This window comes from Phymastichus coffea, unplaced genomic scaffold (genome assembly GCF_024137745.1).
Source record: "Phymastichus coffea isolate CEN01 unplaced genomic scaffold, Cenicafe_Pcof_1.1 PCOF00244, whole genome shotgun sequence".
NCBI classification, from domain to species: domain Eukaryota; kingdom Metazoa; phylum Arthropoda; class Insecta; order Hymenoptera; family Eulophidae; genus Phymastichus; species Phymastichus coffea.
The window spans coordinates 9,794-25,172 of NW_026707055.1; the positions used below are offsets into that span (position 1 = coordinate 9,794).

The 15,379-nt window shown below is 45.7% G+C and overlaps 2 protein-coding genes across 2 annotated transcripts; both read right to left on the reverse strand.

The window, feature by feature from the left end:
* Window positions 1–775: 775 nt before the first annotated feature.
* LOC131674454 (glucose dehydrogenase [FAD, quinone]-like) lies at window positions 776–5,252 on the reverse strand. The gene is made up of 4 exons (XM_058953150.1): window positions 5,231–5,252; window positions 2,352–2,840; window positions 993–2,266; window positions 776–913 (listed from the first exon to the last, which is right to left on the reverse strand). Exons 1-4 carry the CDS (start codon window positions 5,250–5,252, stop codon window positions 776–778), a joined length of 1,923 nt encoding a protein of 640 aa, XP_058809133.1.
* An 8,211-nt stretch (window positions 5,253–13,463) lies between these two features.
* Window positions 13,464–14,626, reverse strand: LOC131674453 (farnesol dehydrogenase-like). The gene is made up of 5 exons (XM_058953149.1): window positions 14,461–14,626; window positions 14,221–14,386; window positions 14,031–14,160; window positions 13,844–13,973; window positions 13,464–13,769 (listed from the first exon to the last, which is right to left on the reverse strand). Exons 1-5 carry the CDS (start codon window positions 14,590–14,592, stop codon window positions 13,581–13,583), a joined length of 747 nt encoding a protein of 248 aa, XP_058809132.1. The 5' UTR covers window positions 14,593–14,626; the 3' UTR covers window positions 13,464–13,580.
* Window positions 14,627–15,379: the final 753 nt, after the last annotated feature.

The following is a 15,379-nucleotide window of genomic DNA, read 5'->3' on the forward strand; positions in this document are numbered from 1 at the left end:
GTGTAGATTGTACCCTTTCCCCATCCGTGCGCGCCAAGACGTAGACAAAGGAAGCTGCTGTACTGTGCTGCTGTACGCAATGGTGTGTTGCATTAAAGCACGATGTGCGCTCAGTCTCTCGCTCTGCGAGGCAAATGCCTGAAAAGTTGAGATACATCTTTCGCTGCTGCTGCCTGCCTGCCTGCTGCTGCCTGCTGCTGCACGTTGTTTCACGGAAATCGATATAGTCTGCATTCTATAGAGAAGAGATTTTTTGCATTCCGTGCTTTTCCTTTTTTTCGTTGCGAGGGATATTAAGGTGACGAATAATTATGCTAGCAAACAAAAATATTTTTTTCATGAATCGTTTGGATTATTTTAATGCTTTCGATTTAAATGCGAATTATTTTAACATTCGATAGAGGGGAAATATTCACGGTCGATCATCAGACATTACTCGTATTATAAAGATTATAAGTGCTCAAGGAAGAGATTGAAATAAAAAAAAAAACAGGTTTCCAAAAAATCAGTAACCTCTCGCGAATGTCTTATAAGACGAACTCGTATAGTCCTCATCCGATTAATAATTTTATAAGAGCAGTAAGCCGAGTACAACAAAGTAACAAATTGAAACTCTCACAAATTGCATTACACGTATCTGCGGTAATAAAAGCTACTTAAATATCTATCGCGTTCAACGTCGTTTGAGGAACTCGAATAGCCTCCCCCTCGTCTTCCGAAAATTCCTTGAGATAGAAACTCGTTGCGTAAAATGCTCCATAATCATCTTCATTAACTAAATGTAGCCCCAGTCGGCTTTGACGATATCCGCGAACTTCTCGGCGATCGCGATAACCGGGATGTTTATGTGCGCCGTGGGAATGGTCGGTATAATGGAGGCGTCTGCTACCCGTAGTCTCTTGATTCCCTTAACCTATAACGACAAAACAATAATGTCTCATGAGTTTTAATGCACGCTTGCGTCTTCGCTCGATCATTTGCTATTTACTTACTCGTAATCTGGTGTCGACAACTGCACTGTTATCGTAGTAGCTACCCATCTTACAAGTCCCCGAAAAGTGCCATAGAGTCACGGTGAGAGTTCTCAATGCACACTCCCAGTACTCATCCGAGTCGTACAGACAATGTTCGCATCCAAGAACATGGCGATCCCAAACTTTCGAGCCATATTTCCGCATCGCTCTGGTCTTTCCGACTTCACGTGCCAGCCGAATACCTTTAATGGCCACCCTCACGTCGTCGGCATCCGAGAGGTAGTTCATTATGATTTTAGGTTTGACAGCGGGATTTCCACTGGTTAGTAACAGCTTGCCACGACTTTTGGGTTTCATAAGCAGTGGGAAAATGATGTAAGCATGTTTGTGAAGCGCGTCGGCGTAATATTGACGATAGATGTCTTCCCTGATGCCGAATGGCACTTTAATGAGAGCATCCGATCCCAGGTGAACAGAACCGAACATGAGTTCAATGTTAGGCTCTTCGTTATCGACTCGGAGATCATCGACGTTGATATAACCGAGTCCTTCGACTCCACCTGCAGTTGCAAGCGGACCGGTTCTCCTTGTTAAGTAATCATTTATACTGGGGTTTCTTAGATTCAGAAATTCAGATACTACGATTCCTAACGTTTGATTAACCTCGAAAAATAAGCCACCATAGGCAATGTGATCCATTAGATTTTCGCCTACAGGTAAATTTGCCATTACGGGTATGTTGAAACTTTTCAGGTGTTCTGCTGGTCCAATGCCAGATAGCATAAGAAGGTGAGGCGAAGCGAACGCTCCGGTGCTCAGTATGACTTCCTTCCTGGCATACACCTCTATTCTCTTACCGAATTTGCGAAACTTTACGCCACGAGCAATTTTCTTTTTTGGATCTATCAAAACCCTATCGACCCGACTGTTCATTGTGAGAAATAAATTACTTCTATTTCTCACGGGATGCAAGTATGCCCGATTGCTGCTCAATCTTTCACCATTTATTTGATTTGTGTGAACGTATGAGAAACCTGTTTGTTTACGTCCGTTGTAATCCAATGGAGGAAATCCCATTTCTTCGCCTGCTTTTACGAAGGCTCTCGCTAGCTTCGAACGCCATGGTGCATTAGCAATTCTCAATGGACCGTCAAATCCGTGAAACTTGTTCTCTACTGGAGCGAGATCGACTTCAAAGTTTTCCAATTTTTTAAAGTATTTCAACATAGCTTCGTACCCCCAGTCGTCATCGTTTGTTAGCTCGGCCCATTCCTCATAGTCTCTTTTATTACCTAAAGAATTTGAATATTTCTCTAAAGTTGATGCAAAGAAACTGTATTATTTTGCTTTGTGAAGAAATTGATCAGTGAAAGTTACCTCTGGTGGCGATCATGAAATTTAAGACGGCAGTACCACCCATGACCTTGCCCCTGGCAAGCTTACACTGATGATTATGCACCCCACGGCAATAATCATTGGAGGGCTCGGCCAAGTATCCCCAATCGATATCCCTGTAGAGCTGCAGGAACAACGCAAGCAGCGGCACGTCCATCAGTAAATGTTCGTGACCACCAGCTTCGATAAGTAGCACACTCGCATTTTTAACTTCACTTAGTCTCGCTGCGATAACCGAGCCGGCTGTTCCAGCGCCCACCACGATAAAGTCGTACTCTTGCCCATGACGCGGTGTCGTGTCTGGTAATTCTTCTTTCGCGAATTTCATGATATCTTGCAGGAAGCTCAAACCCCCGTGTTTCAATCTTGCGAGGTTCCATAGCGCGTGTAAACTGTCCAGGTCAAGCGCAAAAGTCGGAGCGACGAAGATAAGGACAAGTGCCAGGTACTTGCATCCCATCGCGGTGAACACTGCGAATGATGTTAATTCAAGGAACGCGAGTTCGAGATGCTCTTATAATATTACGATCGGCGAAACCGGTTAGGGGGATAAACCGGTCTTGTACTCGCGCGTTAACTTATCCGGACAATACAATACTAGCGTTGTACAGCGAGCTTATTTACTGCACTGGCCGAACCGTGCACATGTCGACGATAAGAACTTATAGGATTCTAATACCATAGATGTAATTAAAAGAAATTAATACGACCGATACTAATTGGCAAATAAACATTAAACTAGTGTTCATCATTTGACAGAAATCAATGAACTTTTAATCGTTCCAAGATATATCGTAAAACCATCCGATAATTCCAGTGGGCCTACGGTTGCTGGAATATGCTAATCCTTCAAGTGAACGTACTTCAAATCGAACGGGTTAAACATTCAGATAATATTTTTTTCTTGTAATAATATATTTTTTCTTGCATTTCATTTTATTCTCTTTTATCGATAAGAATATTAGTACCGATTTATTATAAAACAACGACGTAATTTCAAAACATAACTTGATTTGATTGACAAAGTTAGGGCATTCCATAAGCATTACGACGAAATAAAGTCCCCAAAAAGCGCGCTAACCTCTTCATGAATTCGAATAAAGAGCGGAAAAGAGACTCATCCCGGCACACACGTCCGAAATAGTCATCAAAATAAATAAACGAATAAATCCAGACCTCTGCGCGTAAATCTCGCGAAGAACGAGAGAAAAAGATGCGCGCGTTGGAAAAAAGAGCGGGAGAGAGAAAAGAAGAGAGAAAGAACGAGAGAGGGGTGCGGGCGTCGGGTCGTTGTACCCCCGTCCGTCAACACTGGGGCCGAAACTATAAAATACACGCGACACACGCACACAACGAAAACAACTCTGCTCTGGCCTCTGTTGGCGTCGTTGAAAAATGACCCGGTTGACGGGCTCGTTTCTTTCTCTCTCTCTCTCTCTCTCTCTCTCGCAAATAAATTTCGCGGCTGGACTTATTGGGTTTGTTTAACGGTATCCATCGATAATTTTTTTTTATTATAAAGCCGATTGATTAATTGCGCGATCGTCACGGCGCGAAAAAACAACAGTCAGTTGACGGAAAAAAGCCGAGATAAACGTGCTTTTCCTTTGGCACGTTAAATCCACGGTGATTTAGATGTATTTTTCATATGTAACGATTTTGTCACTCTATTTTTCATTTTCCGTTCCCCGGCGCTTTTAAAAAGCACGGGAGCGGATACACGCGCGTCGAGGATGTATGTGTTTACCCGTTACGCATACCCGCCTCCTACTAGCGAGAGTGAAAAATACCTTTTGACGAATGCAATTACCTTGTTTGCGTATTCGCCTTTCCAAAAATTAAAATGAATCTCTGTGCGGGGCCGCAATAATCATCGCAGCTTCGGGAAACTCATCGATAGGGCATCGTGGATGTAGGTCCGCGGTAGCGAGCGCAGGGAGAAGGAGGAAAAAAAGAACCGTGCAACTACGTCGTGGACGCTTGACACTAATGAAAATCCATGAAGCGCAGGCATCAATCACTGGCGTCACTCGGAAAATAAAGAAAATAAAAAAAAATAAATAAATAAATAAAAAAAGCAAACGCAGGGCTCGCTCTGCGGAAGGATATTGCCAACGACAACGCCACTGGTCGTCACGCTATCACTTTAATACGTCGAACGATGCTTGCTGCTTTTTTTTATCATTGTCGAAATGCAAACAAGCGTCTGCTTTGAAGCCCTTGCATAGAGCGCGTTAACGTTTATCAGCACGTCGAGTCTTTGCGTAGCCTATCCATTAACCTGCAAGCACGAGGCAGCGTAACACGCGCGCGCGTCATATTTCAGTGTGCTTGGCGCGCGGCGTTGCACTTGTATAAATGATGAGTTTATGGTAATGCGTCGGAGCGAGCATCGCCTAGTTGCTCTCTCGTGCTTTTCCCCCTTTGAAATGCTAGGGGCAAATCCTCCGTATTTGTCGTTTAATTCTGTCTTAACACCGCTTTTTCTCCTCCGTCGATTCTTCTTATCCAACTGTTTGTGATGAATGAGAATGAGTAGCTTTCTCTATTTATAAATGTTGATTAGATTTGTAAAAACTTGAATTAATTGCTACATCCCAGACTGTATTCTTTACAGTTTTTAGATTTTAGTCGTGGGTCTTAAATGCGCCTTCTGTCATCTGCCAATCCTCCAGTTCATGTAGTTAATACGTTAATTTAATTTTTGCCACAATGTCAACTATCCAGCAGTTTTTTTTATTTAACGTTTCACCGGAAATGAATTCACAAATTTCAGTCTTTTAGAAGCCTGAGATGCACAAATAAAATGAAGGAAAAGCTTAAGGTAGATGCTGAATGGCTATCGTGGCCAGAATGCTTACCATGCTGGTTCTCGTAGGGCATCGTCACTTTGGACGCGCTCGAGAACACCTAACAACAAACAAAATGCTTTCCGTCGAGAAACTTTTCATGATCAGCACGCGTGAAGAAAAGTCGCACATTGGCAATGTCAGCGAAACTGAGAGATGTCAAACAAACCGCGAACTCAGCTTATTATCAAAATTTCGGCGGTGGTAGAAGCCGAGGGAGAGAAAGCGCAAAACAATCCATTAAAACTAATTAGCAGCTTGGTAGTCGCCGTCGTAGTCGCGCGTGCCGCGAGGCGTCCGTGGCTTATGAAATAAGCAGTCATTAAAGCAGCGTCGTCGTCGCGGTGGGTTTGCCGCCAACGAGAGAGAGAGAGAGAGAAAGAGAGAAAGATGTTTTGAATAGCTGCCTCTCCCACCTATGCTTTTTTTGCATACTAATTGTGGATAATTGAGGATTTTTCGAGCGCGTAACCTGTTTTTACGCACCGCTGCCTCTATTGTCATTTTTGGGCCTGCCGGCACGTTGCCCGTTTAGCCTCTGGATTTTTTCAAATCCGACGTCTCGGCGTATCTCCCGAGAGCGATATTGCAAAGAAAACGGCATCTCAGTTCTCTCCGCGGCAGCATAAAAATCGCACTTCAAACGGCCTGAATTTGACACTGGGCGCGGCACACTGCTACAGAGTGATAGCGGAGAGATAGCGTGAGAGAGAGAGAGAGAGAGAGAGAGAGAGAGAGAGAGAGAGAGAGAGAGAGAGAGAGGAGGCGGCAATCGCAGGGCTTGATGCCAAAACAGGCGCGTCCCTCGCGCCGAGCGTCTCACCCCGTTGGGATTGGTTGGCAATTACAAGATGCGCGATAATCCCGCAGACTTGGCACTCGCTCGCTCGCTCCCACCAAAAACCCAAGATTAACACTTAACCCACGCCATTCTCCCGCGACCGCTCTTTTTTTTCATTATTCCGGCCGCGTAAATCACGCGCGGCTTGATATAACCGATGACGAAAACCGATCGAAAGAACGAATAGCCTCGCGATTTTCATGTATTTGACGTGCGCAATAAAAGAGGGAAAAACAAATTGGTACTCCATCATACCCCGAATAAACAGTGAATTCGATGGGCGCGACGCTATCGGTAGCGACGGCGGCGGCGTCGGCGGCGGTAGTGCAGAATGAAAAAAGGGAGAGCAGAAGAAAAAGAAAGAAAGTGTAGTGCGCGAGAGAGGAGGGCAAAAACTAGCAAACACAGTGCGACAGAGCGGCAAACAAGACAGCGAGACGGACGATCGCGCCGAGATAAATGAGCTGAGAGAAATAAATAGCGCGAGGCAAGTCGGATAAGCTCCCGAAAGCGAGCGAGCGCGCAGCAGCGAAAAATGAAACAGCCAGCTCTGTGTATGTGCGTGTGTGCGTGTTGTAACAAGAACGTTGCTGCTGCCTCCAATTTTCCATCCACCCTCTCTCTTTTTTGGGCGAGTGGGAGGCAGGAAATTTAATTAAAAAGATGACGCGGGCATTCGAGGCTTAGTTATCGCTTTGAAAATGCGCCAAGAAAATTTTCAGAGGCGATTTTTCTTTTTTCCTTTGTTTTTATTTGTTTGTTTGTTTGTCCTTCTTTTTTTTCTTTTGTTTTTTTCAACGAGAGAGAAATTCGAGATGAAAAGCTGGTTGTGCAAAAATGATGCCTGGCACACGCGAGCTAACCCTGAGAAAAAGGCGATGTAACAAAGTTTTTCTCCGTCGCAGCGAGCTGGACCGAAAATTGGCCCGAAAGAAAAGAATATTTTGATACTCGAGCTGCAGCGAAATAATGGTCGATAGAAGCGAGCATTTTTTCGGCATCGTAAAAAAATCGCGAGGGCGAGGGCAACACAATATCCATAGCGCAAGCACGAAGCTTTAACGAGTAGGGCTTACGCTTCGTCTGCCTATAAGTCAGAGAGAGAGAGAGAGAGAGAGAGAGAGAGAGAGAGAGAGAGAGAGAGAGAGAGAGAGAGAGAGAGAGAGAGAGAGAGAGGGGTCAGCCAAAATTTAATAGGCGTCGCTCCGACGGCGAATTTCCGCTCCGACAGTTTGATGAAAGTTTCGCCAGCGGCGGCGACGTACTAGCGGTGCGGGTGCAAGCCTCTCTTTCCTCTCGCCCGTGATTAATTATGTCTAATAACCCAGTTTTAGCCAGCGCCTGCAAAAGTATGAATGTCGCGCGAGAGTGCGCATGCGACTGTCGCGAGTTGAGCTTTCAATAAGAAAGATTAATCCAGCTCGCGTTTGACTTTTATGGCTTGTCGATCAATCGAAAGTACCTTCTCTTCGTTGGCCAAGAGAAGAAAATTAATGTCCCCCGGTCTCGTAAAGAAAGAGCAAAAACACTGGCGAAGTATAAGTGGCATGGCACTCGCACGCATTAGCCTACACAGCAGAAAGAAGGGAGCCTCGAGAAAGATTATTAACGGAGGCCAAGTCCGGATATTAAACTATACGAATCCCTTTTCTATCTCGGTCTTTCTCTCATTCTCGCATGTACGGAAACCTATCTCAATCTTTTTCTTATACCCGCAACAGCAGCAGCCTTTCTCGGGCATTGTCCCTTATTGTTCTTTTATTCCTGCTTCCCCAACTTTCGATGGGAAATGGATTTTACTTTCTCCCCTTCTTCTTTTAGCCAAACCTGTTATGTCTTGGCCCCTTTTCTCTCTCTGAATATTACTTTACGTTGTGTACGAATTAATGCTCGCGTATAAGAGATTTATGGGCTTGGCTAAACCTCACGGAATCGATTAGTTTCGAGGCGAGATAATTTTTCGCGCATTGAAAATCACCATTACGAACTTGATATTTACTCGTACATCCTAACACAAGAAATTATCGTCGACACAGATGTGGTTCGCACAAAACACCATTCGTCAATGTTTTTATTCTGTTTGATTTCAAACGTTATTTCAACTAAATGTCATCTGTCCAACCAATGTGCACCGACCAAGATACTGTCCGTCTATCCAAAGAAAACTTGAATGTTCAAAAGGACGTTTCTGATGATTTATCGAGTACAGCATTTTTTACGTACGTGGACAATTCGTAGGCGGGTACCCGATTCCAAGGAAAAAAAGTAAAAAACAATAATAGTAAAACTGCAATGGCCAAGACATCTGTCAGGTGGTTTCTGCAAACTACTTGCCGCCAATGATTCTTCCACTCTCGCTGCCTCATTATTCGGCTTTGTTCTGGCGGCACTTTTTTCCGCTGCCTCCCTCGGGCTCTCGCCTTGTACTTTTCTCGCTCGGGTCGAACTAGCCCGGGGATTAGAGTTTCCCTTTCGCTCCGCTGGTAAGAGTCTCTGAATCTTGCGGCTGCACACATGCGAGTTGGATTTATGCCGGCGAGCCCGCGGAATTACCGAATCGAGGATTTATACACTCTTTCTCTCCCTTTCTTTCTTCGCCGGCCGAGCGTCGGCGCGCCGCAAGAGAACGAATCTTTTAGCGCTGCTCTATGCAGCTCGTGTTTTATTAGCAACTAAACGATGGCCGTCGCGCAGTAAAAGCACTTTTACGTCGAATCCGAGGAGAGTCACGCTCCGCCATCGCGCAAAGCAAAAATATTGACTCTCGAGCAAAAGTTTTTCCAACTGTGGCACTCGAAACTATATAGATTAGCTTACACACTCGGCAACTTTGGCTTTTCAAACAAAAGTCAATACATACACACACACACACACACACACACACACACACACACACACACACACACACACACACACACACACACACACACACACACACACACACACGAACGCATAGCGTTCAGTGTAGATACAAAAAATAGAGAACATTTCTAAGTTTACCGAGGGAGAGCAGAGCGAAATTAGATTTGGCGAATGTATTCAAAGTTAAGGCTGCGCGCGAGCGCTTGAATATTCGTATATACGGATTTTATTGGAAGTTGAAACTTGATCACTTTGAAAGTCAAATTCTACGCGGGGAAACTAACGTCAAATATCAAAGTCCTCGGCTTGTGTTTAAAATGTAAATAATACCGGCTGGGCGAAAGTTGCCTATTGACAAGGACTCCCTCTCGTCCTCTTTTCAATGTATTCGTCTTTGACAGGTATCAAACTTTCGCCAACTGTCATTCTCCGCTCTCGAAACTTGACTTTGATTTCGAGTGCAGTTGTACAATCTCAATTTGTTTAATGCGCCCGCGAAGCTTCGACAAAGGGAATCATAATTGGCCGAGCTGAATATTCATCCTAGGGGCGTTTGGCTCTGACGGACTGATGATTTTTCCGCTCTAGACGTGCGTTTCAACACTTATCGAGCATTCGCCAGTCGAAAGAAAAGTGTGTGTTCTCGCAACTTTTCTTGGCTCATTCCTGAAATACTTTGTGCTAGCCCTTACGAGAATAAAAAACTGGAGCATCGCGTAACAGCGCAGCTTCCCTTCCGTTATACGGAAGTTTTCTAGGACGAAACACGCGTCGTTCCTTCTTTTCTCTCCCTTCCCGCTCTTTGTTTTTTTCGACAGCGTGCAAATTGAAATTCCTCTTCTTTCACCATCGGAATTTATCGGATTCGCCCGGCAGTGCATTTTTAGCGTCATCAATCGCGGGCGAAAAGATCAAGCCGGAAAAAAGAGGAGGCGTGACGGCATCTCCGCGCGACACCTGGCAAAGCGATCGCGGCAGCGCGTGATACCTGCGTGCCGCTCAAACATTTAGTTGGAGCGCTTTGGGGGGGGGGGGGGGGAGCAGCGTGAAGAAGCTCGCGTTGCTGGCAGCGTTTCAAACGAGTGGTGTGGTGCTAAACGCTCGGGGGATTGAAATTTTCCGTCTGTCGGTGGGCTAAGAATTAGGTGTAGTGTGCCACACCCTGAGAGAGAGAGAGTCTTCTCTTCAAATTTTCACAGCGCGCGCCCTCTCCTCCATTTTTCCAGAGCAGCCTGGCGGAGGATATACATCTCTGGCTCGAAACTTGGCAACTCGTCAAGAAGCTTGTAACCCTAACTCTGGCGGGCGGCGGCGGCGGCGGCGGCGGCCATTGTACGCTCTCGCTTCCTGGGCCGCCTTCTTTGTTTTACCGCGAGGAAGCCGGTTTGTGCGCGCGCGCGCGCGCGCGGGCGCCTTTGTGTGTCTAGAAAGGGAGAGAGGCTTTCTGCTGCCTGCTGCCTGCTGCCTGCTGCCGGCGAGGACCGCCAGCAGCAAACTGGATGCGCTCGGCGACACTCGTGCCCGCGTGCCTGTGTGCGGCTATGTTTGCCCGCGAGAGCGTCCAAGCCGCTTTAAGCGACGACTCCTCGCCGAGGACGCGCGGCTGATCTTCGTGCTCGCCGACAGCGCAACGTGCGCGCGCTCTCCGGGGCACCGCAGCGGCGAGAAACCAAACACCCAAACGCGGCGGCCTCTGCCGTGACGCACTTGGTCAAGGCGTGCGCGTCGAACGGGGGGCCACCTTCGCTTTCAAGGAGGAGTCGAGTTGCTCAGACATTGTCTCGGGGGCAAAGCGTCGCTTTAATATTGTACACCCGCCCGACGTGCTTTAAGAGAACAGCTTTTGCTTTTTTCCTACAAGTAAATCGCGGCTTTGCACGCGATCGCTTCAGACTTTGCGTGCTGTCACGCGTGCCAAGTGCAATTCGACGTTTAGCAGAGTTGGGCATTCCTTTTATCTGCGATTTGCGGTGTGCTCATTGTTTCGCGGCTTTGGCCCGCCAAATGAGTGGGTGCTCATCAATTATCGACTAATTGAATTTTCATGTCGTTACTGGCACTCGCTCATTTCACTTTTGTCAACCAAATTCGTTACTTCTCTCATAAATATTTAAGACACAAGCGCGCAATAAAAATATATGCTCGAGCAGTGTTGAGCGGTAACGTCAAACGTTTAACGATGTTGCCCTTGAAACAAACGCAATTTTTTTTTAGTTGACTGGGTCCAACAGAAGCCGATCAAACATAATTGAATTTTTGTCCTTGGGAATATTTACGGAAAGTAAGGCGTTGACTTTCGATGCAATGTCCTTGCAAGTATAACATAGTTAGAGTTTATTCAAGTAACAACGTTACTTGCAGGCTCATTACTAATGGTCGTGTAAATCCGTACTTATAGCCATGTTATCGACGATATATACAATTACAGGGTCCATTGCACTTTGAGTGCATTTATGCGAAACAAAATAGCTCAAGATCCGCCTATAATCCCTTCTCTCATTTCTCTTTGGATATTTTTTAATCGAAGCCAGTCTGTATATGCATTATCGAAAGTAATTTGCATTTCCGTGAGAGCAAAAAAGAGAGAGAGAGAAGATTGGGTAAGAGTATTGAATGCCCCCAGGAAGTAGTAAAAGCTCAGCGTAATGCATCGTAAAGATAAATACGTTATATCGGCGTATAAAAGCTGCACCAAGTGCATAGTTATAGGCGATGATTTTTACGTACGCACTGTTTACTTGGCACTGCAAACGAATGCAAAGCTTGGGAAAGTGCTCGGACCTACTTGCAGACATTGCGTCTCCTGCAAACGTATCAAGCCAGTCCCTCGAAGAAAAGAGAAGAAGAAGCACTCGAAATTAAGCAGAAAATCAGAGACAGCTTGTGGTCGGCGTCGGAGGTAGTTGAGCAGTCGGCGCACGTATGGCCGAGAGTCGCGAGGGCTTGGCAATGATCGCGAGCCTACGCCGCCCATTAACCGACACGTGTCTCCTCGTGGATTTGTTGGGGAGAGCGAGAGAGCTCGCGACGACCAGCAGCCAGATCGTCGACGCGCTGGGAATTCTGACGTTGTGCGCGACCGTGTCTGTGGTTCGCCAGCCGCCGTGCCTGCGCGTGCGTGCTTGGCTTTGAATTCGCATTCGGCCAGTTTTTTCTTTTATTTTTTACTTTTAATTGAAATCGCGAGACGCCTTTTATTTTCGTTTTTTTTTCTCTCCTTTCGCCAAAAATGTGCCGAGAGATCGTCTCGTCGGATCTACCGTTGGGATTCGCAAAACAAAATCAAAAAAGAAAAAAAATCGCAACCACCGCGCTGGAAACAAAATCCGCGTGTGCTGTCTCTCTCTCTCTCTCTCTCTCTCTCTCTCTCTCTCTCTCTCTCTCTCTCACCTCATAAACACGTCATCTCTCTCTTTCTCTCTCTCTCGCGCGCGCGCACGGCTATGCGTGAGACGAAAGGCTTCATTGTCATGCAAAAGAGCGCGAGCTTATGGCTACGCGATCGCTCCGTGAAAATGGCGCTGCTTCGCTTTTGTCCGCACGCGAAAAAAAACGAAAACAATAGGCCGCTCGTGCGCTCTTTCTCTTCGTAAAATCGAGATATCACTCGGCATTTTTTTTTATGACGAGCAAGTAGACTAGATTTTCTCTTTTTTTCGGAGCGAGAGTGTCGGAGTACAGGTTTTATACCAGAACTGGACTTCTTTTTTGTCGCATAGCGTGGCAGTTGCGTGTATGAAAAAAAAAGTAAAATCGATGTGATAGACAGAAAGTTCCGTGTCGATAGAGGCTCTCTCTCGAATTCGCTCTCTAGATAAAAAATGGAGCAGGAAGTCGAGCAAGCCTTTCACGTTCTCTCGTTCATTTTGTTCATACGTAGATATGCAAAACTTTGGAAAAGGGAAAAGTGGAATGACATTGACCTTGAGAGAGGGAGAGAAAGAGAGGAAGGAAAAATGTTGACAAATTACTGAATTACAGTGCACCTGAAGGCAGGGAGACATATAGCGAGGAAGAAGGAAAAAATATATAGCTGCTGTCTGTCTGTCTGTCTGTCTCTCTCTCTCTCTCTCTCTCTCTCTCTCTCTCTCTCTCTCTCTCTCTCTCTCTCTCTCTCTCTCTCTCTCTCTCTCTCTTTCTCTCTCTCTCTCTCCGTCGAGGATTCGTCTGCGTCGCGCCTCGACCGCAAGGTAAATACGTGCCATTTGTCACTCTCTCCCTCTCTCTCTCTCTCACACACAGCAATAGCCGGCTAACAACTTCCACGGGGTTTTTTCCCGCGGGAACCTTCTTCTTTGCCCACGTTCTTCGGACTTTTTTTCTGCTCTCGTGGAAATCGAGCTGTCTATATATCGCCAGCACTGAGGACTTGTGCGCGATAAGACAAGATTCTCGGCCATTGTTAGAATAGCATTTTTTTATTGTCAATTATTGAAATATACTGCTGTCGATTCAAATTTTGAAGTGTCCCGAGCAACTTTCAGAAATGTACCGTAGACTGTGAAAAATGTGAGATTTAGCAAATCTAATGTAACTGTTTTATTTAATAATCAACTGGGATAAATCTGCCATGAAAATTACAAATTAATTATTATCTGCAGGAGTTCGTTAACATACCCACCATCAAGCACGAGGATTATTCGGGAAGTCCAATGAAATTCATCTAAAATAATCATTAAGATGTCTAATAGTCAGTTCGGCAATCTGCACGTGCGGCTTGGTTCCAAGTACAAAAACGACTGCATCGGCAACATCCTCGGGCTCGAGAGCAGCGACCATTTGCAAAAATGACGGATCGGCACCGGCTGTTTCGAAAAAATCCGACCTCACAACACCCGGGCTCACGTGCTATAAAAAGTAAGAAAAATAAAGGCTGATTCATGGGCTCATTACGCTGGTGACGTTCACGCAATTATTCTGACCGTCACGCGAATCTGCGTGCCGCGCAACTCGTTTTGCAGTGTCTCCGAGAGGGCGCGCAATGCGAACTTCGTCGCCGGATAGATGTTTAGACTGAAGTCTTCCACGTATGGCACTTTGTGACCTACTTGGCTGCAGATTGAACAGTTTAAAATCTCTCCTTTAGCTTACTTTGATGACTGTGCGTACCTGCCCATGTTGATAATGTGGCCGTCTGGGTGTTCATTTTCTCGCATCATCTTGACAGCTTGACGTGTACAATGTAGCTGGCCCATAATGTTGAGGTTGACGACATTTGCAAGCTGATTGCTGTCCATCGCTGCGAATTTTAAAAACCATTACTACACAAAAGCTCGATATTTCGCGCGATCGAACATACTTGTCATTTCTCCCTTGTTTAATTCGCCAGCGTTGTTAATCAAAACTCGCACGCATCCCAAATTCTTCCCTACAAAATCGAAGGCGTCGCGAACTTGTTCTTCCTTCGTTACGTCACACTCGACTGCATAAAATTTTCCCGGTCCACTCGCGTCTTTCATAGCTTCCTATATTTAGGCAAGAAAAATGGTATGTATGTGGAAAACGAATTCACCGCATATCTGCGCTCATGAATATTCACCTCCATTTTGGCCTTCCGTCTGGCCAATCCGGCAACTATCATGCCCCGGCGAACTAACGCTTTGGCAATATCCAAACCTATACCAGCTGAAGCGCCGGTGACGACGGCTACTTTACCAGACCAACGGTCCATAATTTAGTTGGACGTGATTCCCGGGGTATTCAAATCTGACTGCAACGAGGTGCGCGTTCTTGCTAAGCGGACGTTTCACTTTGTTTCTTTTAGTATTCGCTAGTCACTATTGAAACTATATTTATCTGCATTGATCCGTAATCATGCCAAGTACTTGCCAGTCATTGTAGATAACTCTGGGGTCGGTCGATAATTAAGTTTTCAGTGCTAAGCGTCGTGCGCTCCGCGTATTGTTTAGAGTAAGACTGCGGCAATGCCTGCGCTGATTTAGACAATAAACTTCTGGCCCACTAAATAAAGATTCGTGATAAGCTAAGATCTATGAAAGTGCAAACACCCATCCGCAGATTTTTAAAGGTCAGCCTATAGATTGAAGTCAACCTGTAAGATGTGTGTTGATTGCTCGGAAACAATGTTGGGAATTTTGCCATTGGAGCGTCGTTGTCTGCAAACGAAATCGAAAACTGCATTTGTCATTTACGCGGAAAAGCTCGTTTGCCTTGTAAATTACGCGTTAGAATGAAGTCCCTCTCGCAACTAATCTCCAGAGGCAAATGAGCCCAACAGATAAGTCTTCGCTAGTAGCGATCTTCATCTCTCCGGTCTGGAGCTGAATGTTACCTAATTCCAAGAAATTTCTCAAATTAGCGCGGTTAATTCATCTTTATAATTAAAAGCGCATCTGTAAAGGAAAAGAAATCGAAGTGCGACATGGTGTTACTATTTCAATTTGGCTGCCACAAGTTAATTCCGACGAGCAATTCTGCAAGCGGCGCGCGCACGGCAG